The sequence below is a fragment of the Henckelia pumila genome, chromosome 2 (genome assembly GCF_033568475.1).
Source record: "Henckelia pumila isolate YLH828 chromosome 2, ASM3356847v2, whole genome shotgun sequence".
NCBI lineage: Eukaryota > Viridiplantae > Streptophyta > Magnoliopsida > Lamiales > Gesneriaceae > Henckelia > Henckelia pumila.
Window position 1 is genome coordinate 93,141,660 of NC_133121.1, and position 27,180 is coordinate 93,168,839.

General features: G+C 33.4%; 2 protein-coding genes across 2 annotated transcripts; one reads left to right on the top strand and one right to left on the bottom strand.

Annotated features, from left to right (window-relative positions):
- The first annotated feature begins 7,381 nt into the window (after window positions 1-7,381).
- Window positions 7,382-14,797, top strand: LOC140880592 (probable leucine-rich repeat receptor-like serine/threonine-protein kinase At3g14840). The gene is made up of 24 exons (XM_073285163.1): window positions 7,382-7,588; window positions 7,696-7,864; window positions 8,081-8,152; window positions 8,274-8,342; window positions 8,423-8,494; window positions 8,623-8,694; window positions 8,926-8,997; window positions 9,087-9,158; window positions 9,257-9,328; window positions 9,486-9,557; window positions 9,645-9,716; window positions 9,966-10,037; window positions 10,444-10,509; window positions 10,919-10,981; window positions 11,061-11,093; window positions 11,194-11,234; window positions 11,410-11,789; window positions 11,882-12,077; window positions 12,164-12,304; window positions 12,392-12,510; window positions 12,624-12,834; window positions 13,192-13,429; window positions 13,520-13,670; window positions 14,095-14,797. The coding sequence occupies exons 1-24, from the start codon at window positions 7,504-7,506 to the stop codon at window positions 14,482-14,484; spliced, it is 3,000 nt and encodes a 999-aa protein (XP_073141264.1). The 5' UTR covers window positions 7,382-7,503; the 3' UTR covers window positions 14,485-14,797.
- Window positions 14,798-15,311: 514 nt separating this feature from the next.
- Window positions 15,312-17,679, bottom strand: LOC140880593 (B-box zinc finger protein 22-like). Its single transcript, XM_073285165.1, has 3 exons — window positions 17,283-17,679; window positions 16,210-16,596; window positions 15,312-15,896 (listed from the first exon to the last, which is right to left on the bottom strand). Exons 1-3 carry the CDS (start codon window positions 17,463-17,465, stop codon window positions 15,615-15,617), a joined length of 852 nt encoding a protein of 283 aa, XP_073141266.1. The 5' UTR covers window positions 17,466-17,679; the 3' UTR covers window positions 15,312-15,614.
- Between the last annotated feature and the right edge of the window lie 9,501 nt (window positions 17,680-27,180).

The window sequence follows — 27,180 nt, forward strand, 5'->3', positions numbered from 1 at the left end:
GGATAGGTATGTTGCTTAGGATCAGGGACCCAGGGATGAGTTATGCTAGGATGCTGATGACTGTCGGGTTCTGAGATGGTATAGTAAGTGCGACCTTATGTCGGTGTACTCTCGAAAGATTGTTCTGTTCCAGTTTGGCATTATAGGAAGACTTACCTCAGTCTCGATGTATGCACAGTCATATTAATGTGTATAACTATCAGGATAATATTCAAAATTTATTTGAGTCTTTTGGAATTATTCTTGATGTTGGATAGTGTCAAGGGATATTATGAGTTATTATCTTTCATCAGAGATACAAATTTTTGTTTTCGTGGATAGAATAGTCTTGGAAAGGATTCCTTGACAAAGTGAATATACTGGACGGATAGTTCTCGCACGTGATACTGGGGGAGAACCAGGAGGTTTGATCAGTATTGTCTGATTCTATCAGAGGTATAATTAGTGATCAGGGTCTTGATTACTAGATGAACAGGGAATTCTATGTGATGAATTTACTTAAGGTAAGTTTCCCTATAAGTATTGGAATTAAATGGATGGGTTATCAAGCAAATATGAGCTTTATCAGGACACTGGGATGATTAATACCGGGAGACGTGAACTATGATCAAGGCTAGACATGGGAGAGTATATTTCCAATAATATTCTGGAATCCTTGTGTACTTCAGAGGGTTATGAAAATTTACTCAGTCTAAAGATCTTTGCAACAGTTACGTTAAGGTATAAATTGGTGTCAGTTTGATAACTTTGAAAAGATACTTGATTTTATTGATCAATAAAAAATGTGATGGGATAAGTATTTCCTGGCTAGGAACATTTTGCATCAGAAGAGTGTGAGATCTATCTGATGATTGATCTAGTTATTTTTTGACGGATGTCATGAACTTGCTAATATACAACATGGACTAAACAATCTGAGGATTGATTTGGATAATGAAAGTTGAGCACTTGGGTGTTCATGTTTGCTTTGAATAGTTAGACTGGTGCAAGATTAGTGCCCAGTGACTATTTTTTATTATCATCTGAGGTGGCCAGAGATGGACATAGTTATCTTCAAGGAATATGCTAGTTCAACTTTTGGACTTCCTTCTGCTTAAGGAGAGATGATAAGAAATTTTACCTCTAAATGATATGTGATAGATATAGATGTTGTAACCCCATGATGGGAGAGGAAAATGTTCTTATAGAAGAACGGTTGAAATTGATAGGATGAGTACAGTACTCAGATAATCAATTCTCAAGAAACGTTTTTGTAATATTTCTGGGATTATATTATTAGCAATTGATCTAGCAAGTGTTTGAATTTCGATGACTACTAATAGGATAACATCAAGTGTTTAGAAATGGAAAAAGGACAGGAGCTGAGATCTATAGTTACCAGGTCTAGCGGGATTGTTGTCATTGATTTTCCAGGATTTTTATTGGATGCGTTAAGCCATTGACATATTGGATTCGACGAGATCGAGTCAAGGGATGTGCTAGAGTGTATTGAATTAAGGACTTTGCCAAAGAAGGATGAAACAATTTTGTTCATCTAATTGCGCAAGTCAGAATTTAGCAAGAAATTATTATTATCCGTGGCATGATAATCAGTCTTTTCATTTTCAGGTGTTATCTCAAGTTATGAGATAGATGTCATTATATTAGTAATAGAGATTGTGCTAATCGATTTTTGGTAGTCAACAGAATATTTATATTGATATTTCCAATAAAAGAACCTTAAGGGTTCAGGAAATCAGAAATTGTGGAAAACGAAGTTGTCACATGTGTTATGATAAGTGTTAGTCATTAAGTATGAGAGTCCTTTCGGTGTACAAGGATTTGCGTACAAGGTTATGGTGGTAAGGAATGAAAAGTAGTGTGTATCAGTATGTTTCTAGATGTTTGGTGTGTTGGAAGGTCAAGGCAGAACACCGAAGACCTGGAGAGTTTCTTCATAGTTTATCTATTCCTTAGTGGAAATGGAAACTGATCGCGATGGACTTCGTGACCCATTACCGGTGAGCTCGAGGAATTGTGATTCTAGCTGGGTTATGGTGGACCGACTCACCAATTCGGCACATTTAATTCCTTATAACCAATCTTAAAGTTTTTACAGGATGTCACGTCTGTACATCCAGAAGATTATTCGATTGCACGGAGTGCCTGTGAGCATGGATAGCAATCAAAGACCCCAGGTTTACTTCCAGGTTCTGGGGGGGGTCTTCAGCGTGCTATGGGTACTACTCTTAGATTGAGTACAGCTTATCATCCAAAGACTGAAGGTAGTCAGAGCGCACGATTTGTACTATTGAAGACATGTTGCAAGCATGTTATTTAGATTTTGGTTAGGGCTGTAAACGAGCCGAGCCGGCTCGCAAACTTTTCGAGCCAGCTCGAAAAATATTCGATTCGGATTCGAATTTTCGAACTCTAGCCGAACTCGAACTATTATACGAGCCGAACTCGAGCCTAAAATATTATGTTCGAACGTTCGCGAGCCGGCTCGCGAACCTTTATATAATATACATATATAATATTTTATATAATATATATTATATATATATTATATAAAATATTATATATATTATAAATAATATTATATATATTATATATAGATAATATTATATAAATATTATATAATATATTCGAACCGAACTCGAACTCGAACTCGAACTCGAACTCGAACTCGAACTCGAACTCAAACTCGGACTCGAACTCGAACTCTCTATCGAATCGAACTCGAGCCAAAAATAAAAAAATTTCGAGTTTCGAGCTGAACTTCGAATATCTCAATTCGAACTCGAGCTCGAACTCGAACACTAAAATTTTGCTATAGTTCGGCTCGGCTCGGCTCGTTTACAGCCCTAATTTTGGTCCAGCATGGCAAGATTAGTTGCCGCTAATTGGTTTTGCATACAACAGTAATGGTGTGACACCATCCGAGGCATTGTACGGACGATGATTTCATACTCTACTGTTCTGGGAAGAAGTGGGGGAGCGACAAATGGTAGGACCAGAATTAATTCAACCAGGGATTGGTACAGTTGATTTACCAGAAAGATATCTCTAGAGTTTATTGGTCTGATTGGATTAATGGCAATGACATGAGATATAGTTCACGCAACGAGAATCATTTCTCTTGTTCCAGTACAGTGGCAGTATCTAGGCACTGAAAAAGCCTCTTGGGAACTTGAGAGCGTTATGCGTTCAGATTTGTTTTAAAAAGTGTATTTCAGTAGTATTTTGTAAAATGTCCAGTTTGAATAAAATATGTTTATTCAGAATCAACTTCATTCAATACTTAAGATTGTTCGATGATGAAATATCTTAAGTAAGGGGAGAATGTAGTAGCCCGATTCTATTTTATAAGATTAAATTACTAATCATGTTCAGATTTAACAAAACATGATTAAAGGTATTGAATAAGGTCTAATGAACCAAGGAATTGAGTTCAGAATGCTCGAAAATGCCTTGTTGGGCTTATTGGGCTCGGAGCTTTCGGAAGGTTCGAACTAGGACAGTTCGGAGGCACGTTTGGAGTTCAGAGGATGGTGAGATCGGACGATCCGAACACACCGGGACAGATGTCAAAAGAAAATCCTACAGGTGTATCGAATGCAAGAGATCGGATGATCCAAAGAGAGATCTGATCGTCCGAACTTGCATGCATGCGACATGGAAGTCATGCATAGATCGGACCGTCCGATCGATTCTTATAAATAGAGGTCCGAGAGCTCTCATTTGGAATGCAAATTATTCCTCTCCTCTCCTGTTATGTCTTTATTTTAAGGGCTTCGGGACTCTTTCTTTAAGATTTGGAATAAGAAATAGTATTTTTATAGCGAACAGTGTCCGCGGTAGTGGCCGGGAGACGGAGCTCTGGCGAGGCGTCCAGGGGTCGTAGCTAGGCTATGCCCAAGCTCTGGGACATGCGACATCAGCGGACTGACGACGGACGAAAGTATGACTTTGGTTCCCTATAAGAAATAGGGAGTAGACTATAGTTTAATTAAGACTTTTAGAGCCTAATAGGTGATGTTTGACATGCTAGATAATGCATGGTTATTTATGATGTAGTGTCGCATGGTAGGCTTGGACCTAGAGGGGAGCTTTTAGGATTTGCCTTAGAAAGGTACGGAAGTATTTATTCGAGATATCCAGATGAATATGCATGTATTAAGTGTTTGCATGTATTATGTGATTGAATGATTTATATGATACAACATTTCATGACTGTATGTTGCATTCATATGCATATTGAGCCTTTTACCTTAGAGGTAACCTGTAGTAGGGCGCTCACCCTACGAGTTTTATGGATGGTTGGATACGTAAGTCTTGTGTCAGGTCACCGTGATGGTTGGACACATGTACTAGTATCAAGTTACCATTATCCACTGGGTATATGAGCCACCTCTTGAGGCGACGGCGCGCAGCGTGCTATATATCCTGGGTCCGGTCTATGAGCTTGTTTCTTGACCTAAGAGTCTTGGTATGTACCCAGTTCACTTGCATACATGCACGTATAATATTGTATACTCATACTCTCGTACTGAGCATGTTAAGCTCACTTTCGATTATTTTATGTTGGCTTTGATGTCCTATTCCATGGGGCAGATGCAGGTAGTTCTCCCGGGGATGGAGAGGTTAGGTGATGATCAAGACTCGATAGCAGGGTTGACCAATAAGTTTTGTTTACCTGTTATTATTCTATTTTAAAATTCCGCAGTTATTCTGATTAAGATTATTATGTTTAATTGCATGCTTAAGTCTCTGATTAGTAGATAAAGAAGATTCAAGATGATGAAAATATTGTTGATTTTAATAGAAGGATAAAGAATCTGAAACAAAACAACAAGGATATGAGCCAAAAAGTAAAAATTAAGAAAGAGAAAAACTAATAATACTTTTTAATATCAAGAGTTTAGTCTTCATTGATCACGGGCCGGATCACTATATCGTATGCCACGATGACCTTTTTATTTATTAAAGTTCCGGAGGTAAAGTAACTAACCAGTAAACAGATAAGTTAACATGTTATTAAAGTTGGACCTAACATAGATAAAACAGTGTCAATATATATTTTAAAAATACAAACAAAACCATATTTTCTTATAAAAAAATATCTCAAACACACCATTATTTAAGAATATAATTGCTTAAAACCACGCTATTATCGCTGACTTACGAGAGGTGTATATTTGATATAAATCAGAAAATTTTAAAAATGATTTAAATATTTTTCTAGATTTAATTTCTAATATTTTTAGCAAGAGTACTAACGTAAAAACAACAAACAAAAAAATCGTAAAAATATTTCGGGACAATAATGTATAATCTAGAGTCTAGACATGTCTTAGTCACCACAAAACAGTTCACATTGTACAGTACATTTAGGGTGGGTCGGTACGGTATACCGTACCAAAAATCGGATACCGTATCGAAAAAATCGGTATGGAATTTTTTCATACCGATACCGTACCGTATATCGAATATATCGAATTTTTGGTATACCGAACTTTTGGTATAGCAAAAATCTATACCGTGTACCGATATCAAATTCAAAAAAAATTTTGTATACCGAAAAATTATCGGTATACCGAAAAAAATTCGGTATACCTGCAAAAAAGTCGGTATACCGAAAATTTTCATATATATATTTTTTAAAAAAATTATTTTACTGAAAAAAAAAATTTACCATACCGATACCGAAAATTTCGATACGGTATGATACCATACCGAAATTTTTGATATACCGATTTTTTTGATAATTTCGATAATTTTTTCGATACAATTTTCCGATATTTCAATATTTTTTTCTAACTCCTAAGTACACCCATTCCTTTCTTCAACATGGTACACCCACGTACAAACAAAAAAGGAAAAAAAGACAAAAATAAAAAAGAAAAAGCACTTACAATGACACTGTTAAATTATCGATCAGTTCTTATCTTGTCAAATATTCACATTTTTTTTTTTGACATATGTCAATTCTATTTATATTTATAAAAAAAAAATAATTAAAATTAAAAATTATTTTTTTCATGAATAATTCAAATAAGATATTTATCTCAAAAAAATTGATCCGTGAAACCATCGGAGTTTTTGTTTAAATTATTATTATAACCACATGATAACTATCAATAATACCTCACGATTTACTAAGTCCAATGATTAAACAATTACAAACCTGGTCATTTTTCTCGAGAATCTGTAAATATATCTATAAAAAGTCATTATCATCCATAAAGAAAGAGTTAAAGATAAACCCTCCAACTTGTTTTATAACTTTTTTGCTAAAAACTCAAGCTAGCTCGTTGATATGTTTTTAAGAGCTCATGTGTATACTACCATGCTAGCTAGCCACGTTCGAACAAATATTAATGATCGAGATCCCGACGACGACACAATTTATCAATGACAAAAAAACACGAGTTTATTAATATCGAATGGATCTCAAACTCGAGTCATGAAACGGAAATCAATAATGCAAACCAAATTCGAATTTCTTATCAATCAATATGAAATCGTTGTATCGTTTCCTAGCTAATTATATCTACTTGACGTTGATTTGTCTGCAGAGTAAATAAAGCTCCTCATTGAAATATTTTCTACAATTTTATACTTATATCCTAACATGGCAATTTGATCGAGAAAATAAAGGTTTACAGCAAGGCATGCCTATATATATTTGGTAGGTAAGTGTGATTTGACATGTCTAGTCCTGTTGATGTTATATTAATATAATATCGATTGTGAATCCAACAAATAAGAATAATACTAAGATGTAAAAAAAACTAATATCAAATACACATGGATATATAATATATAATTAGATATTTTGTGAGCCGTCGATTATTTTCATATTTATAGTGAAAATAAATAATTTTTTTTTTATTAGTAGAGTCGGTCAGGGATACGCCTCATCCATTAAATAGTGTTATAAATATTTTAATGTGTATATATGCGCGTATATGTGTATATATATATATATATATATATAAAAGGAAACAACTTGTTTGACAAAAATGGGGTATACAATTATTTTAATCCCAAATGTCACCGTTGTTCGCATTATTAAATCTAAATCCAGATCGACACAATACATAACGTTGTTATAAGATAGATTATGAATTAAGGAGCTAATCTTGACCTTTTATTATAATAATACGATACATTAGTTGTCAAAATTGTAAAAAAACATTAATACAATTAATCCACAATTAATCAAGATTTGTGAAAATACATTTATACAACGAATCCACGACCCAGATTTTTTTAAAAAAAAAAAACAATTATTGTCACTAAAATAGTAATATGGTCTCACAAGAAAACAAGAAAGAAACGCGTCTTTACAAATAGTCAACGAGCATTAATAATAATGCATAGAACAGTTCCAAGTTTTACTTCATAATCTGTATCCGTTTCTGTTATCCTTTGCATTATTACACACAGACACACACACAATGCGAAACTCATTATTTCATAGTTTCATCTAAAAGATTGATAGATCAGATCATCGCCATGTTCTTCCGAATCACACTCGTCGCATTAATCGTTTTCTTGGTGGGTTTTGGTTCCTGTGCCACACTCTTGCCCGCCGACGAACGTAAGATTAATTCAGTTCATTTTGCAGTTGTTAAGATAAAGATAAGATTTGTGAAGTACATGTAATGCGTTGTTAATATTATTACTACTCACACCTTTTTTGTGCAGTGTCTTCCCTGCGTTTAATTGGCATCACACTGGGGAAGAGTGATTGGAATTTTAGCGTGGATCCGTGCAGCGGGTCGGCGGGTTGGATTTCGCCGCCGGTGGACGCATACGAGAATAACGTCACATGTACCTGCAGCATAAACAACACAGTTTGCCATGTTGTTAGCATGTATGTATATAATTTTGATCGCCTGCACCAGATTTTTTCGTGCTTTAGTGTAAAAAAGAAAAACACTAAAATTTTGAAGGAAAGTCATAAAACAAAAAATTTGGTCCTAAATAATATCATGATTTTCTCCACAAAAAAATACAGAATTATTTGTAAAGCAATTTCGGTACTGTAGGAGAGGTTGTAATGATTTATAGGTCGCGGTCCCTATTGCAGAATTCTCAAAGGACAGTCTCTTCCCGGAACAGTGCCGGCGGATATAGTCGGACTCCCTTTTCTTCAGCAAATGTAAGTATGTATGCGAGCATATATATATAAAGTTTTGTTTTGTTTTTTAATAAATCCGACTGATTCTCCAAGAGCAGGGGATATAACTAATTTCAATTGTCAAAATTTTCATTTCATGCAGTGACCTGACTCGCAACTACCTTAACGGCACGATCCCTCCGGAATGGGGCTCTATGAAACTCGTAAACATGTGTGTCTTTCTTCTCTTTATCCTTAAATTTCACTCAACTTTTGAGTAATTGGTACTGATCCAACCATATCTTGACGCAGTTCCCTCCTTGGAAATCGGATAACGGGTACGATCCCGAAAGAGCTTGCAAACATCAGCACACTTGCGAATCTGTAAAGTTTTTTTGGATGCCCATTTGTGTTTTATTATTACAGTTTTCATGTGAAAGATGAAATTTTGATCTGATTCATACGTTGATTAAGGTTTCTTGTTTTTTTTTAAAAAAAAAAAATGGTTACAGTACCTTGGAGTTCAATCAGCTGACAGGAACTATACCTCCAGAGTTCGGGAATCTTCCTGTCATAGAGAAATTGTAAAGCCCTTTGATTTGCTTTATCTGTTAATCTCAACTTTTCTTTCCTGGAATTTAGGGGCATGTTTAGGATTTTGTTTGGGACAGGATATGTGTTCCGCCCCTAGTTCACACATTGGTGTGGATGTTTATTTTAATGTCTTATAGCCTGCGCCTTTTGTTTCTTTGCGTTACTTCTTGATTTGATTTGATTCTCAAGCTGATCTTGTTACAATATTTTTATGACTCAAGGCTCTTTACTTCAAACTATTTAACGGGCGAACTACCTGGGACGCTAGCAAAGTTGACTACGCTGAAGGACTTGTAACTTCCTTACTTTTTATTCGATTTCATTTGGGAATTGTGTGTTTTGTTTTAAACGTGATTCGCTAAACACATCTTTGTTGTTGCAGTCGTATCGGGGATAATAACTTCACAGGAAGCATACCATCCTTTATTCAGAACTGGACAAACATTACGAAAATGTAAGACTTCATTGGCCGTCATTACTTATGCCATCGTCTGATTTTCTATTATTTTCAATGATTTTTAGCCATTTGTAACTTAAACTTGATCTTTTCAGAGTGATGCAGGGAAGTGGTTTGTCGGGACCAATTCCTTCCGGTATTGCTACCCTTACCCAATTAACCGACTTGTGAGTATATGATATGACTCATATTTGAGTTGTACCCCTTATTGTTATATTTATAGTGTTTGATTGATAGGATGATATAGACGCTTCAAAATGCAATGAAATGAATTGCTCAAGGAAAACTTGATCATGATAGAGAAATGTGACTCTAAATATGCAGGAGAATTAGTGACCTCAACGGCAATGAATCGGCTTTTCCATTTCTCGCCAATATGACAAACCTTAAGACACTGTGAGTATGATTCATGGGATGGTTTCATTTTGGTATTGTTGAAAAATAATTGCCTCCCAGATTGAACTGTTGGGTTTGGTTGCACAGGATTTTGAGGAGTTGCAATATCGTAGGACAGTTGCCAGCTTATCTGGGAAGAATGACAAAGTTGAAAGTCTTGTTAGTAAACCCCTTTCTTCTATGAGAATCCGTTGAGTGATCGTGTATTTTCGTTGTATTTTAAAATGCTTTTAATTGTAGTATACTTGATGTCATGAAAAAATCTCACTTCATAAAAATACCATCAAGTACTGATTTCTCTTTTAAAAATTTCGAAAGTTGGCTTTATGACATGAAGTAACTCATGGAATTGTTTTTTTTTTCTTGGCAGTATTTTCATTAGTTCTGTTTTTGACATCTCTTATGCAGAGATCTCAGTTTCAACAACCTAACTGGACCAATTCCGGACAGCTTCAGTGGTATTTCAAACACAGATTACATGTAAGGATTTTGATGAGCAAGTTCATTGCCCACATTGTTGTTGAATTAGTGGCTTCTGTATTTTCGTTCCTTAGCTCAAAATGGGAAATTTTGTACTAGTTGAAGCGAAGAGCTTATATGTGACCTGAAGGAAAACATTTAGGTAGCTCCACTGAAACTTTAAAGCCGAACAGATTTGTTTTGATGACTTATTAAAGGAAGAACAAAAGATAGAACCCTTGTCCAAAATAATTACTTAAATCTGGATTCTATAAGCCATGGGATTTGTGTGAATATAATAAATAAATGGACTCTCTTCGCATCAGAACTTCGAAATAGATTTTATTCAATGTATAAATGTGACAAATTTATTGAATATAACAAGAAATATCTTGAGATTCTCTAATTTGTAATAGCCATTGTCCAGCTATCTAACTGGGAACTCCCTCTCTGGGCCGTTGCCTTCTTGGATGCAGGCAGAGGGAGACGTCATGTAAGTTGCATTCGATTTTACTTCTCTCAACTCTCACTTCTCATTAAAGCCAAGGTTGTAATATACCCTATCATTTGATGTTATTTCTAAATAAGAGGTACTACTTGGTCCAATTTATCCAAGTTCTATTCCAAGCGTGTGCATTTCTAGTATCAGGCGTAAAAATGCCTATAATATTGGAGCCCCAATCTTGGCAATGCTATGAGCGTTTACGGCTCCTGCTTGGTGAAATTTGCAGGATTGTATCGAGTCTTAGATTACAAAGAGAGACCACGATATTTTATTTTCTTTATAAGGTTATGGTAAAGAAGTAGACCATACCAGTCATAAAAACCGTAAAACGAAAAACGAAAACCGATAGGAATGGACTGTTATTTACTTATGAAAATCGATTTACCTTTTGTTGCAGTGATCTTTCATACAACAATCTGACTATTGGAAATTCATCCTTGAACTGTCAGCCGCGCAAGCTGTGAGATGCTTTTACTCATGTTTTAGTATCAATTTTTTTCGATTTTTAAAACTAACGTTACTTACCATTATTCTATCAGGAATTTATTTGCAAGCTCAAAGCCCAGTACCCCGTAAGTTTGTTGCATTTCTTTTGTCAGAGTTTGGATTTTACATATAGCATTTAGTGATATATTGAGCTAATTAGTTGTACACTTTGTATTGCATTTCCAGTGGTATTGTTTCCTGCTTGAGAAGCTTTCAGTGTAGTCGACGTAAGTTTATATATTTAGACAGATTGTTTCCGCCCATTTTCTCATGTTTGCTGATAATGTTCCATTCATGAGATAGTGATTTACGTTTCAAAACTACCAATGGATGACACAATGTGATGATCAAGATCGAACGCCTTACGTTTTTAGTTTGTCAATAAAAATTCCTTTGTCACAGGATATTACTCCATGCATATAAATTGCGGTGGGAAACAAGTGGTGGACGTCAAAGGTACTACCTATGATGGTGATGTGATTTATGGAGGGCCTTCGAATTTCGTCCAAAGTGCATCGAATTGGGCATTTAGTAACACGGGACATTTCTTGGACGATTCTAACCCCACAGACACATACTTCTTGTCCAACAGCTCAAACATGGTCGGGGAAAATCCTCAGCTGTATATGGATGCCCGACTCTCCCCCCTGTCATTGACTTACTACGGGTTTTGTCTGATAAACGGAAATTACACCGTGAACCTTCATTTTGCTGAAATAGTTTTTACTAGTGGCCCGAATTACCGTAGCCTTGGGAGGCGTATTTTCGATGTTTACATTCAGGTATTAGATGCGGCACTGCAATCATCGAACAAAGGAGGAATCAGAATTTAGCATTGAATAGTTTGATAATTCTATGTGATCCATCTTTTCAGGGGAAGCTTGTACTGAAAGATTTGAACATTGAAGATGAAGCCGGTGGAGTTAACAAGCCACTGGTAAAAAATTTCACAGCTGTTGTGACTGATGGTACGTTGGATATCCGCTTCTTTTGGGCTGGGAAGGGGACAATTGCCATACCTGATAGAGGAGTGTATGGACCGCTAATTTCAGCTATATCTGTAGATCCTAGTAAGTGCTTCTTCCCTTTTGAGGCGAATTGTTTGACAAATGTCAATGTTTCTCACAATTCACCCCTTTCTATCATATTTGTTCAGATTTTACTCCACCTTCGGAAAACAGTGGCATTTCTGGAGGAGCTATAGCTGGAATAGTGATCGGTGTCCTTTCTACGGTCTTGCTAGTCATGTTCCTTCTTTGGTGGAAGTTCTGTCGGCGAGAAGATACCCTGGAAAATGGTACTTAAATTTTGGTCTCTACTTCTTTCTTAACTTGCAACATGAGTGTTCACGCGATTATACAACAAACCTCTCTTTTTATTGCAGAGTTTAAGAATGTAGACCTTCAAACTACATCATTTACCTTGAAGCAAATTAAAGCCGCAACAAAGAATTTTGACGCAGCTAATAAGATTGGAGAAGGTGGTTTTGGTCCTGTCTACAAGGTGACCTGAAGAACAACTAATCTACAAATTCATTTTCATCAGTTTCGTTTTTCATCGGAAATCTTCTAGTTTTTCTTCTGAATTTTTGGTTTGGGACTGGATGCTTTTTGAAGGGAACTTTGGGGGATGGTACTCTCATTGCTGTAAAGCAGCTCTCTTCCAAATCGAAGCAAGGCAACCGTGAGTTTGTCAATGAAATAGGCATGATTTCGGCTCTGCAAAATCCTCATCTTGTGAGGCTACATGGATGTTGTATTGAAGGAAACCAGCTGTTGCTTATCTATGAGTACTTGGAGAATAACAGCCTCGCTCGTGCATTATTTGGTGAGTTTCAACATGAGCTTACGCCTTAACTTCGTATTTTTTTGTTTCAGATGGATGCAACGCTAAGTAAATAATTATGATTATTATCATATAAAAATGCCAAGTTATTTTATGATATATTCCTAAACTTGAGCTTGAGCTTAATCTCAATTATTTTAGTCGAGCTCGAGCTTGTGAAGTTTTTACAAAGTCGACTAGTAAAATAGCATGGATGAATGATGTGACCCCAACTAGGTAGACATACTTAAAGTTTGAATACTTACGGCAACACACACTGCTTGTCTTCCATTGATTTTTCTGAAAAATACTTAACTTCTAGTAAAAATATTGAATATAAAGTAAGCACAATGTTTACAGGTCCAGAACAACACCGGTTGAACTTGGATTGGCCTACAAGGCATAAGATTTGCATCGGTATAGCAAGGGGTTTGGCTTATCTGCACGAAGAATCGAGACTGAAAATTGTTCATCGTGACATCAAGGCAACAAACATACTTCTCGACAAAAATCTTAACCCAAAAATATCCGATTTTGGGCTTGCCAAACTTGACGAAGAGGAAAATACTCATATAAGCACACGAATCGCTGGAACTCAGTGAGTAACCAATCAGTCAATGATCCATACTCATCACAATCTTCACTTTCTTATATACAAGGAAATTTACCGTTTTCTTGGATTTTCCAGTGGATATATGGCGCCTGAATATGCAATGCGAGGCTATCTGACTGACAAAGCAGACGTATACAGTTTTGGGGTTGTTCTTTTGGAGATTGTCAGTGGAAAGAGCAATACAAGCATCAGGCCAAAGGATGAGTGCTTCTATCTTCTTGACTGGGTAACATAGCTAATTTTACTCATCATTTTTATGTATCTACCAAAATTAAGTTTCCATGCAATTATAATTTCTAGACAACCGAAGCACGTCATTTCTTCATTTTACATGCGCATCAGAATGAAATAGTTATATGCTTCTGAAAGCAAGATCGTCTAACTAGGCGAGCAATGGAGTCGCCCTCCAAATCAGACTCTCGGATGTTTAAAATTCGTCCCCCTACTCTTAACGTTATAGAGACAAAAATTAACAGTTTAAGAACATGTAATAGATGTTAAAGATGAATGTAGCTTGAATATTTTCAGGATGAACCTGAAAACAATATAATTAGGCTCTTTTGCACCCTTATAATTAGGGATGTATGTATAGTTTCGAAGATGTCCAATTATGTACTCACCCTCTTCTTTTCTCTGGCTCTATTATTCAGGCTCATTCCTTGAAGCAAGACGGGAATTTAATGGAACTAGTCGACTCGCGACTGGAATCAAACTTTGATGCAGAAGAAGTGATGACAACTATCAACATAGCTCTTCTTTGCACGAGTACTGTAGCCGCAGAAAGACCAAGTATGTCATCTGTGGTCAGCATACTCGAAGGAAAAACCCGTGTTGAACAGTTCATGTCGAACTTGAACATCCCGATGGACGTGATTAAACCCCAAAAAAGGGGAACTGAGGAGGACAAGGTAGTTAAGTTTAGTGATGTTCAGGGACACAGTATCTCAATGGATGTGCCTTGGACTGCTTCATCTGCTGCTACTACCGATCTTTATCCCGTCCCTTTGGATAGTGATTACTGGGAAAAGAGGGCGTCGTAAGTGATATAAACAGGGACGAAGCGAAGGTGACCCGCAATGGACTAAATTCTTGGATTGATGATGCGCCCCCCATGGTTGTCTGTTTTATAGTATGTCTAGTAATGAACTTGTCCCTTTCTGCACTGTACATTTAGGCTTTATTATTTTTTGATGAATGAAACAGTGAAAACAATGTTTTGTAGACCTGAAAGGAGATTGCTTTCTTTCTCTTATTTTGTTTCTTTGTTTTGTATTTCGTGATTTATTTTTTTATGAATGAAACTGTATATTGGTTTTGCAACCTTTATTTTGCTTTGGTTTATTTTCGTGTTTATTTATGTGAGGTCAAAACTGTTTTGATAACTTTAGTTTCCTTTTTTCGATGTGGAAAAAAAAAACTATCATTTTATTAATTTTTGACGCTTTTGATCGGCAACACTGAGCCTCTGTTTGAACTAGTATTTAAAGATTTTTTGTGAACTTGTACTTTGAAAACATTTTTTATGTTTTATAATTCAAAAAATTTAAAGCATGTGTTTGAACAAATTTTTTTAAAAAATATTTTGAAAAACATTTTAAAAAAAGTATACTTCGGTTCTTTTTAAAGAATAGATTAAATGTGTTTTTTTTTACGTTGACAATGATGAAAATCAAAATATATATTTTTTATTATTATAAAAATGATTTTATATAATAGTTTTGTAAACACATATTTAAAAAAAAAAATATGAAGACGTTTTATAAATATTTATCCAGACAGAGCTTAAAGTCTCTCAGCTCAATACTCATTATAAATAGATGATATAGATAGATGTGATAAATATTTGGCATATATACAAGTGATTAATTATTTGAATAAGGTGCATGATCACATAACGTTAGCAAAAGCAACTTAAAAAAAGTAGGCATCCTATCCATCAAACCCAAGAATTGCGAGGAAACAAACAAAATCCTACTAAATTAACACAAACACACACCAGATGTCTTCTACAATATTTAAAACACAATCATCAGCTTTCTACCACATCATTTATTTTTGGATACAAAGGACAAAAGCCTTTTAAAGATGATGTAGGAACGATAGATCATAAAACGCCATGTAACCTCCACACGATGTCTCGAGGCAAAAACCGAAGATCTTGGAGGATGTATCAGAATTGCCGCCTCCTCTTGGAGCTCGTACCGTGTGGTTGTGGTTCTTGATGGAGACGGGAAATCTGGAACCATGGTGAACTCACATCAGGCACAAAGGTAGCATAATTCGATGGATTCTGGCAACTTTTGGACAACTGAAGCTCGGATTCTGTGAGCTGAGAAGTGATCTGTGGCACAGCCCAGAATGTATCCGACATCTGATCCAGACACTCGTTGGCCTCTAACGATCCCTCAATGGCTCGGGAGCAAATGGAACCTCCAAGTTTCGCACTATTCGCCTGATATGACAATTCAAAGGAAGAGAAAAAATGGATCATAAATATCAGTTTAACTAGTGACACCAGGAAAACAGCAGAAATCACATCTCAAGAATCCGGAAGCCAATTCGAATTTGAAACTCAAAAGTTTCAGTCCTTTTACTACAGATATACATAGACATTAGGTGCAAGAGCCCAAGTAAGCATATGAATCGAGCAACGAAGAAACAACAAATGGTAGCAACTACATCTGTCTGAGAACTACAAATAAACAGAATTTCCGGCTCCTTCTATATAATAGAATGAAAATTAATAGTCATAAATATCATTATACCTTCGACAAGCCATTGTTCAGGAAACTAGCATTCTGATTGAAATCATCAATTCTGAGAAATCCATCCAACGGCCACTGCGCAGCACCAGAACCACCAGCGAAAAAAAGCTTCGACAGCTTCAAGTCACTCCCAACACCACTTGATGACATTGGGGTCGTCGGCTTAGGGACAGAACGAGATTCTGCCCCCGAGATATTCTCATCAGAACGAGTGTTAGTAGTCGAAGATGATGGCCATGATTCGGTTGCTTCTTTTCCTACCTTGACTCCAGTGAGCAAAAACCTCTGATGCAAAGATACCAAAGCATTCGTGCTGTGTATGGCAGCATCGCATTTTCGGCATAGTAAAGCTCTATCCTGAACGCAAAAGAAGTAACCAACGCTTTCCTGCAATAACCAATCAAACCAAACATAAGAAAAGCAAAGATCTTGCAGCTAAAACTCAAAGTAGAGCTCTCATACCTTGCGTCTGATCAAAAGTACATAGTACATAAACAAAAACCTTGTGTAATGAAAAGTTATCAAATCCAACCACAGAATTAAAGCATATTGGTAATTGGTAAACAAATTTTAGGTTCGCGGATAGTAATTCACAGGGTTAATTTAAAACGGCTTATTAATTTCTTGATTCCATTACCTTTTCCTTAATTTTTCACTTTCAAATTAACTTTTAAACAAACTTGAAAAAAAAAAAAGAACAAAAAAAAAGAAGTTTGAGAATATATAATAAATTAAAAACAAAAAAGTATACAAAAAAATAAAAGGGCTAGCTCTGACCCTTTGGCATGGACCACTTTTAATATCAGTACCGAAACAATGCCGCACTGGTGACTAAGAATCCCAAGATATTTATCATTCGAATCATCATCATCAGGTCCAGCGAATCACACAAAAGGGGGATTAAAAAAAAGTGAAAATATCTTCAGAATTCAGATTTTTAAGTCCAAAAAAACCATATTGAACAGGTAAATTTGCCGTGACCAATTTACCATTCATATTTCACCGCCCACCCAAGTAAAAAAAAAAAAAAAAAAATTGTTTTGAAAAGGGAAAAATGAGAAAAATGAACGAACCTGGCAGATATCACATTTCGGCATCTGGGAGGAAGAGCTGGAGAGGAGAACCCTTTGGTGCTTGCTCGCGAGTTTATTAGCGGCGTGCACCTTCTGGTCACAACCCCAACACAGCACCGCCTCGTCGGCGCAGCAGAGAACCTTCGCCTCCGCCGCATCACAAACGCTACACTGAATCTTCATCCTAATCACTGAAAAATCAAGCTGAACCCATTTCTCAAATCGCAGAAACTTATGAGGGAACACGAGTGGCCGATTCACGCAGATAGAGGCCAGAGGGGTTCGGTGGCGCGTACGGCGGAGGAGAGGGTGGTTCAGAATTTGGAAGAATTCATGCAATTTGGGAGTGTTGGGAAGTATCGCTTATATCAGTTTGATGTTTATCGCGCGAGCTTAATAACAGTGGACCCGCGTATCCAGTATACATACTGTACACTCGTTTATATGTTTATTAATTATTAATTATTAATTGACGCGAATCACGTTATATTTGAAATTAAATAAATATTTTTAATATATTTTAAAAAATATTTTTTCAAATAAAGTGAAGAAATGATTTTATAATTTTATGTGTGGTATGTGATTAATATATAAGTCAATGTGTACATATAACATATTACAATCACACGAGAACGAAATTTTGTGACACATCACTCCTAAGATAAAATCTTATTAATCCTAAATATGAATAGGTTGATTTATTTCACGAATAAATATTCATCAGAATACATATTAGAATATACATTTCATGATAAAAATATTACTTATTATGAATATGAGCAAGTTGAGTTGTCTCACATATTTCATCTTAAAGAAAAGAAAAATTATATCGAATTCAAATAAAAAATTGGATATGGAAATTATTGTCATTTAAGTAAACTTTTTATTAAATCTCTTGTGATATAATATCACGTATATATATGTTAAAAGTGTTCATTTAGTTTATATTTATCGTGAAAAATGATATTTTAAATAAAAAAATAATATGTTTTCATGGATTTTTCGGTTAAGAGCTTCGTCACAAATTGACATGTTTGATAAAATTAGTGTAGAGGAAAAAAGACTATTCTGATATGATTATAATTTACATAAATGGTATTGTATATAAAACTATACTTTATGTTAAAATTTAACGTTCAAGTTCACACCACCTACTACAATTCAGTAACAAAAATAAAATTTTTTAAACAAAAGGTTGACTTTGGAGAGGACCTCATTTCAAATGAGTTAGAGATGCATTGGCTCATACAGAGGTTAAATCGAGGGATGTGCACGACCGACAAAGACCTGAAGAAGGAAGCAACATGGCCCAACCTCAGAGCATACCCCACAATATTTCAGCGAAAAATATACTCCAAACGAGGATCAAACTCGCAACGCTGAGAAATTTTTTTCCACATTGAAGTAGAGTGAGTATAAAATCATGATATATAGTATATGCGATCTCAAATAATGTAAATTTTATGTAGAACTAGTAGATTTTTCAATAAATATTTAGAATAATTACATATTTTTTTAAAAAAAACTCACACATCTAATTAAATTAAATTTAATATCCAGAAAATCGTAAACCACAAAGATCATCTACAAAACTCGGCCCTCTTATCATACCAAAAGCCCATTTGGTCAAAATCTAATTTTATATTCCTTAACAGTCCACTGCCAGTAATATAATATTGTTGAAAAAAATATGTAAAACTTCTCTTCGAATATCATTCATATTTGGAGTTCAATTTTATATATCTGTCACCCATCATCTTCAACAATTTTAATATCTTTTTAGATATTTTATAGGGCAAAGTGGATGTAAAATATCAAAATAGCTGATAATATTTTGTAAAAAATTATCATTAACAATATATAAGAAATATTTTTATAGTTAATACATAATAATTTTCACAAGATGACACGATAAAATAATATAAAATAAAATAAAATAAAATAAAATAAAATAAAATAAAATAAAATAAAAATACACAAATTATATATATTTTTTATCAGATCATTTCGATTAATTTCGCCACCAACAAATGTACGTGTGAATTGATTCATCGTGGATCTTAATTACGCATTTGCACCTTGTCAAAGTGTGGTTGAAAGCAATGATTTTCACAGTACATTTTCTAATTAATTTTAACTAATAAAATAATTTAACAATCGGCCCGCTCAATACCATTTCTTGACCAGCAAAACTTACCATTACAACACTAGTACATTTTCTTATCCTTTTAAAATCACAAAATTACTTCTCCCCAACTACCAAGCCATTAACATATAGGTGCGACCGAAAATAATAATAATAATAATAATAATAATAATAATAATAATAATAATAATAATAATAATGTGAAATTTCCGTAATTAAATAGTCATCAATGTGTAGTAAAAAAAGGAGGGAGACAATACCAACGTAAAACACATGTATTGTGTGTACCACGTTCAGTTAGTAATATTAGTATTTGGTGGACGCGTTGCAGATTTGTATTGTTTGTTTTTTGTAATGTAAAAGAAAACATATATAGTTAAATTAAAAATATATATATATATATAAAAATGACGTTTTTGTAAAAAAAAATCAACAAATTAAGACAAAAAACGTAAATTATGACATTTTTGTAATTAAATAGCTATCAAAATACATAAAATGTGGCATACCAAAACCTTTTGCATGATTAATATATATGGGGATGGATGGAGATGGAGATGAAGATGGAGATTTATTTCGTTTTAGTATATATGTATGTGTGTGTGTATATAGTTTTAATTCACACACCTCAGGATGCAGGGGTTTGACACCTAACTTGCAGTTTTTTTTAAAACAAAATACTAGGAAAAGGCGTGTGCAAAAGAGAAATTTATTTATTTTTAAAAAAAATCAAAATATAGAGTGCGTGGAAGTGGGTATTTGATAGAAAATGATAAATATGAAATAAATAAATTTGGTGTCCTCAAAATAGTTACTATAATATACATATCTTTTATATAATAGTATAGATATATATATGTTCACATGAACTGAAAAAAAAAAAAACAAACAAACAAACAACAGACAACAAACGGTGTCAGCTCAAATAATAGCTAGCCAACTTATTGTCGTTGAAATATTTTTTTCTTTGAAAAAAAGGTAGATAAACATGCATGTGAACATCTGGGAAAAAAAAAAGCTAGCGTCCATGAATCTCTGCACCCTAAGTGGGAGAATCAAGAATATATATATATGGTTTGTTAGTGTCGTTACTTGGCTAGCATAGTTTGCAAGTTATTGCGTTAATTTGAGTTTTATCCAATACGCATCAGAAGCTAACAATTACAGGTTCACACGTCATAAATTATATATATATATATATATATATATATACATAAATTAATATATATATATATATATATTATTTAAAAGAATCATATATTTTAAAATAAATCCTGACCAGTGGCCAAGTGTATGCTTAAATTGGAGTTAATTAACAAACCACCGTATGTATGCTCAAAAAAAATTTAACAAGCCCCCAAGGGATGTTCAAGTTGGTGGAGTAGGTGAATTTTTGGGCTGAGATCGGGAGTTCGATTCCTCCTACAACACCTTCTTGAACTAGTCTGTCACACAGGGCTTGCTTTGTGTGGTTTACCTGACTAACGTAGTTTACAGACTATTGCGTTAGTCCGAAAATTTACCTAATGCACACCAAAATTAGCAGCTGCGGATTTCCACATCAAAAAAAAATTTAACAAACCACCGGAAAATCTACCCACTAATAAACTCTCTTCCTACCGTATGTTTAAAGTGACAATGACTATACCATGTTTTGTCAGCCACATTTATCTCGAAATTAAATTAATTGACACACACATATATATATATATATATATATAATTTTGAAATCCCCACTAATACAAATATATCTAACCTAACCAAAAGCAAAACCTTAGGTGACCTATATATTATTGATAAATTTATTTTAGTAGCTCTCATAAGAGACGATTTCACGGCTCGGGTTGACCTTATCTAAGCAATGGGAAAAAAACAGTTTGATATAAAAAGTAATATGTTTTCATTAGTTGGGTCAAATAGAATATATGTTTCTCAAAATCGATCCGTGAGACTAGGGGTGCAAAATATATCTAACCTAACCAAAAGCAAAACCTTAGGTGACCTATATATTATTGATAAATTTATTTTAGTAGCTCTCATAAGAGACGATTTCACGGCTCGGGTTGACCTTATCTAAGCAATGGGAAAAAAACAGTTTGATATAAAAAGTAATATGTTTTCATTAGTTGGGTCAAATAGAATATATGTTTCTCAAAATCGATCCGTGAGACTAGGGGTGCAAACAAGCCGAGCTATTCGTGAGTAACTCGTTAGTAGCTCGGTCAAAGCTCGAGCATCAATCGAGCTCGAGCTTTAAATCTATGTGTCCGAGTAGCTCGCGAGCTACTCGATAACACACATATATATAAATAATATAAACATAAATATAATATATTATATTATATTTATTTATTTATTAATATATTTTTTATTCATATATATATAATTTTTGAGCTCGAGGTCGAGCTCGAGTACTCAAATTATATACTCGAGCTCGAGTACGAAATTTACTACTCGATCGAGCTCGAGTAGTTAAATATGAGTCGAGCTCGAGCTCGAGCTCGAGTAGTGTGCTACTCGACTCAGCTCGGTTCGATTACACCCATACATAAGACCATCTCATAGGATTTAATATTTTTTAAATGGTATAATATCTTACCATAAAATTATCAAACAATCTATTGTAAAATAATTTACGTAATAACAAATTAAAAATCAACTTATAATAAATTTTTAAAACATTAATTAACATACTATTTTTACTCTTATTATATTATTATCTTCGTTTCTTTTTTTTTTTTTTTTTTTTTTTTTTTGAAAATAACTGACATGAAATAACATATTAGAAAACAACAGTTTTCATAAAGTAAAAAATTGAAAGTTCAAAATCTTCATTAAAGCCTAAACTCAATACCCTAGCAACATTGCAGCAAGAAGGTGAGCTGCGTGATTTGTTGTACGTCAACAAGATTGTATAAACGATCCTTTATGCAATGACAGTGTTTTCCGTATGTCCACGACCAATGAGCATCGGTCGAGCATGGTGCAAAGTGATTACTTTAATTTGATATATACTTATTAATACATAAACTATATTGAAAAAATTTGGATTGGATTAGATTAGACTAGACTATAGATATTCCGACTCAAGTTTGTCCGATGGTTTCAAGTTCTATTCTATCCCTATATTCGGCAACTTCCAAAATGGGTGCCAACGCTACTGATACCCCAACTGCTGCCTTATTATAATTCGCGAAGTCTGAGATGGAATTACAATTTTATCTTAATTTAATTATCAATAAAATCAAAATTATTAGAAAAACTAATAATTTTACATTGCCTCCTCTTTTTTAGTCATTAATTTAATTTTTTTTCCGAAAATAACACATTTTGTGCAGTTTGGTGTTCTTTCATTTACGAAAATGCACTCAATTTTACAAATTTGATTAATATATTCTGTTTTGTTTACCATTTGTTTATGAAAACGTTACACTTTTTGCATTTTTTTTTTTTGCAATTTGCTTTTTTTTTTTTTGGTTAAAATATAGATTATATAAACATCCAATGCATGTATCAAAATACTAGTATGTATGTGTATATACATTACACATACTCGAATATATCTTATCAGTTGGTAGTGTACTGCTATTCGGCCTTTTTTTGAAGGGTTTTAAGGGCTCTTCTGTGGATCTGTTGTGTGGAATCATAGAATTGGGTAGAGAGGATGATATTACGTGCTTTGTCATGGCATGCTGGCAGGCCCAAAAAGTTAGGGGGCCCAAAAAACTTTTTCCATATATCAGTTACAAGTCCAAAAAACTATCAAAACTATATTGGGGACCCAAAAAAGAGTGGTAAGTTTTTTTCTTTCACTAAAAGAACTCGTGTTAGTCGGGACAGATTTAGGATGTTAAGTTTTGGAGAGCCCTATAGTATGCAGCGATGACGAAGCTATCGATTTTTAATGAGAATCGTTCTAAAACTATGTATTTGAGTGTAATAAATACATAAAAGAAAATTTTGAGAACTAGAGAACATGAACCTTGAACAATGTAAAAGAAGAGAGGATTGCATGAAAAAATATATATATATTGAAGTGTGAATAAATAAATAAATAAATAAATAATACATATATATTTTATATATAATTGCAATAGGCTTTTAAAATTTTTCGAAGACCACGAAAATTTATTACTATTAGCAAAATCAAATTTTAACTTAATAAAATCTATTTTTTGAGTCATTTTATATTTTATTTTAAAATTTAATTTAAAGTTCAAAAAATATTTTTATTTTTACTATTTTTGTATATCTTTTTCAACGCGATAAGGATACGTGAAAATAAAAATTTTAAAAAGTTAGTTTTTGATTTATGAAAGAGAAAAAAAAAATTTAATCCCATCAATAAAAACTCAATTTGAGACAAAATGAAATAAGTAAAAAATTAAATATTAAAATATTGAGACAAAAGGAAATTTAAATAAATAATAAAAAATAAGACAAAAGAAAATAAGTAAAAATTAAATCTTAAAATATTGAGATAAAGGGAAATTAAAAAATAAAATAAAAATCAGAAATGGTGGCCACACCTGTTTCGACTTTCGAACCCGAATCTCTCCAAAATGAAGAGGAGATTTCCAAATCCGCTGCAGATCTCCATCCTCATTTCGTTAAATTAGGTTTATATATACATATACTTATTAAACAAAAATATATATATAATAGTAAGAATTCTAAAAATTTCCAGGGGGCCATGTCACTGTAGATCCGCCTCTGCGTATTAGGTGTTTATAGATCTCATGTATGGACATTTTAATCTAACAATATTTTCCAATCGGTTAGTTACGTGCATGTCAAATGTTTTTTCCCCCGAGGATGTAATCACATAAAAAGGTAAACATGACATGACAACTTTGATAATCAAAGTTAGGATATAAAACACAACTTTGATGAGTTAGAGGTTTAAGAACCAAGAGATCGTAAAGTTATAAGATTAAAATACAGCTTTTATAAGTACATATATACAATACATGAAAGGTAAACATGACAAATCAATTATATCAACTTTTAACTTTATTTTTTTTTGGGGTCAAATTATGGACATCATGACGTTGACACATAAGTATTTTTCGAATTCATATCATAATTTTTCGGTATCATGTCAATACTCTAACGAAATAGTATTGAAAGAAAAAGAAATTTAAGTTAATATTCAAAACCAAACTTTGAAAAATTACTGAACGAAACCAAAATAATAGAAGTTAAAGGGACCCGAAAAAAAATTAATTTTCCTATTTTATTCTAAAGGTTACGCAAATAACAACCTAGAATGGATAACAGGAGAACTAATATTTGTGTTATTGCCGCATGCGCATAAATGCACAGATATTAGATTTTATTTACATGAACATAAAATAGAACATATATATCGAATATTTCACAGTTCACACTACACTCTCTTTAGTTTGATGTATAATTCTCAAGCAAACGGTCTCGAATGAAAAATCTCTTGAAGACAACTTTTTTTTTCCCCCTTTTTCTTGAAATAACAATCTTTGGGCCTTTGGCCGTAATCATCAGCATCGGATCATTAGCTTTTGAATTGTTTTAATGTTTGAAAACTCCTTGTTTGAACGTTGATTTCTTCGACTTCGAGATCCATACCAAAAAAAGAAAAAATTACATCCGAAAATGAATGATGACGCATCTGATGTCGATCTTATGAAAAAAACTAAAATTTTAAAAACTTGAAGACCTTGAATTGATCACTAACATCACAAAAAATGAATAATAGACAAGTTACCTTATATATGGGAAAATACAATTTGTTTATTTACAAACATTTTGTCTTTGAGTTCCAACTCTATATACAACTATTGTTCAGTCCTTGCTTATATATATACTAATTAGTAATTATCATCGACTATCTACTGATTTGTTGTTGCTGTCCAAAATTTTTATCAAATTTAATTGATGTAATTTTCAAACATGGTCTCTTTTTGAATCTCTTGAAGCATATTATCATCTTTTCACGATATAACAAATCTCTTGGCCACAATCATCAGCTTTTGATAACGATCTTTTGAACTGATTGATTCAATGCATAAAAACTAGTTTTCTTGAGGTTGATCACCGGATCCATATTTCTAAACAAAACAATACTTTTGATATAAAAAATAATATTTTTTAAGAAATTGGGTAGTGAAATTATAGAAGTTTTCGTGTTTAAAAAAATGTTTATCCAAACATTAGAAAATGTTATCTTTACACTTTTTTCTTTGAAAGTGATTCTACAATTTGCATAAAAACATATTAAAAGAATAAATTTAATAATATATTTTAACAAAGTTTGGATTTAATTTGTTTATTTAAATTGTTCTAAATAAAAACCAAATGACTATATATCGTCAAATTTGTGTGGTCAATATTTCCGGATCGATCGATCGATGCGCATAAATGCATTATATTTTATTTATATAATACAAAATAGAAATTATATATCGAATGTTTTACGCTACATTCTCAAGCACATGTTCTCGATCAAAGAAGCTTTTGAAGTTCTCTTTTTCTTGATATAACAATCTTTTAGCCGTAATCATCTAGCACCTGATTGTCTTTTGAACTGATCGTCCTTAATGTTGGAAAACTCCTCGTTGAATGTAGATTTAGTCTTGTTATTAGACAAATTTACAGAATGTTTTTTTTTTTCAATTTTAATCTCTCTTATTTTTTTTTATCGAACTGCTGACTTAACATCAGAAATTGATAACACGTGTATGATGGCACCTCAGCATTCTAATAAAAAAAGATTAGAATTGAAAAAATATGCAAATTAAAAAGACCAAGACTTTGAACTGATCACTATCATGACAAAACATAGAAATAAAATAAAAATACAAATTACGTTACAAGGCATAACTTGTTTATTATACAAACATTCCCGCTCTAGATATATACAACTAATATATTATGCAGTCCTTGCCGAATACGGAATATATATATATATATATAGAAATATGCCGTGTTTGAAAACAAAAGCGCAAAAACTGAAAATCCAGTTTTTATAAATAAGTAATCTTAGTTTACCAAAATCACTTTTGAAAAATCACAATTATCATATGTTTGGTTTTGAATTTCAATTAAATCAATTAAGTAAAAGCTAACGCATAATATGAGTTCAAGAAACACACGAAACTAATTTTTTAAAAATCAAAATCTAATAATCACATTTTTTTAGTAATTACAAACGCTTTTTTAGCATCGACTATTTTCTGAATTTTTGTTTGCTACCCAAAATCTTTAATTATCAATTAACCACGTTCAACAATTCAACAGAATTTACAAAACGTATTATTATATCTAAAAAAATAATAATAATAATATATATTAAAAAAGTTTGGATTTGCCCATTTAAATGTGGTTCCTTATAAAAACCAAAATACTAACCGACTAACTACTCACACTAACACGCATTTTATCACAACGGGACTCGCCATGTATACGAAGCTCCCCCTTCCTATTTTTTGAGCTCTCTCGATATATCTCCGCAGTGCACAGCGCTACAAGCTCGTAGTTAGTTCGACCGTCGAATTCGCGGAAATAATTCGCAGTTGCAGATTCACGGAGGCCGCCTGACGTCGATCGATCGACTGATCACCGATTTCCAGGTTATTTTCGCGCCCTCGATCCTCTCTCGTATAAATGTCGTTCATGAATTTTGGATCTATGAGCAGTCCCCAAGTTTTTCTGTGTAAAAATGCGTATTTATGATATAATTATGTGCTTATTTCTTGCTGGAATGTTTTTTACTTT

Bases quoted from the DNA above. Each gene is read 5' to 3' on its own strand.
- LOC140880592 (XM_073285163.1), top strand. From the start codon at position 7,504: ATGTTCTTCCGAATCACACTCGTCGCATTAATCGTTTTCTTGGTGGGT. The intron at 9,558-9,644 runs GTGAGTATGATT...TTGGTTGCACAG, and splicing joins ATGACAAACCTTAAGACACT to GATTTTGAGGAGTTGCAATA. The intron at 12,511-12,623 runs GTGACCTGAAGA...TGCTTTTTGAAG, and splicing joins GTTTTGGTCCTGTCTACAAG to GGAACTTTGGGGGATGGTAC.
- LOC140880593 (XM_073285165.1), bottom strand. From the start codon at position 17,465: ATGAAGATTCAGTGTAGCGTTTGTGATGCGGCGGAGGCGAAGGTTCTC. The intron at 16,597-17,282 runs GTTCGTTCATTT...TGGTTATTGCAG, and splicing joins CGAAATGTGATATCTGCCAG to GAAAGCGTTGGTTACTTCTT. The intron at 15,897-16,209 runs GTATAATGATAT...TTGTCATATCAG, and splicing joins TGAACAATGGCTTGTCGAAG to GCGAATAGTGCGAAACTTGG.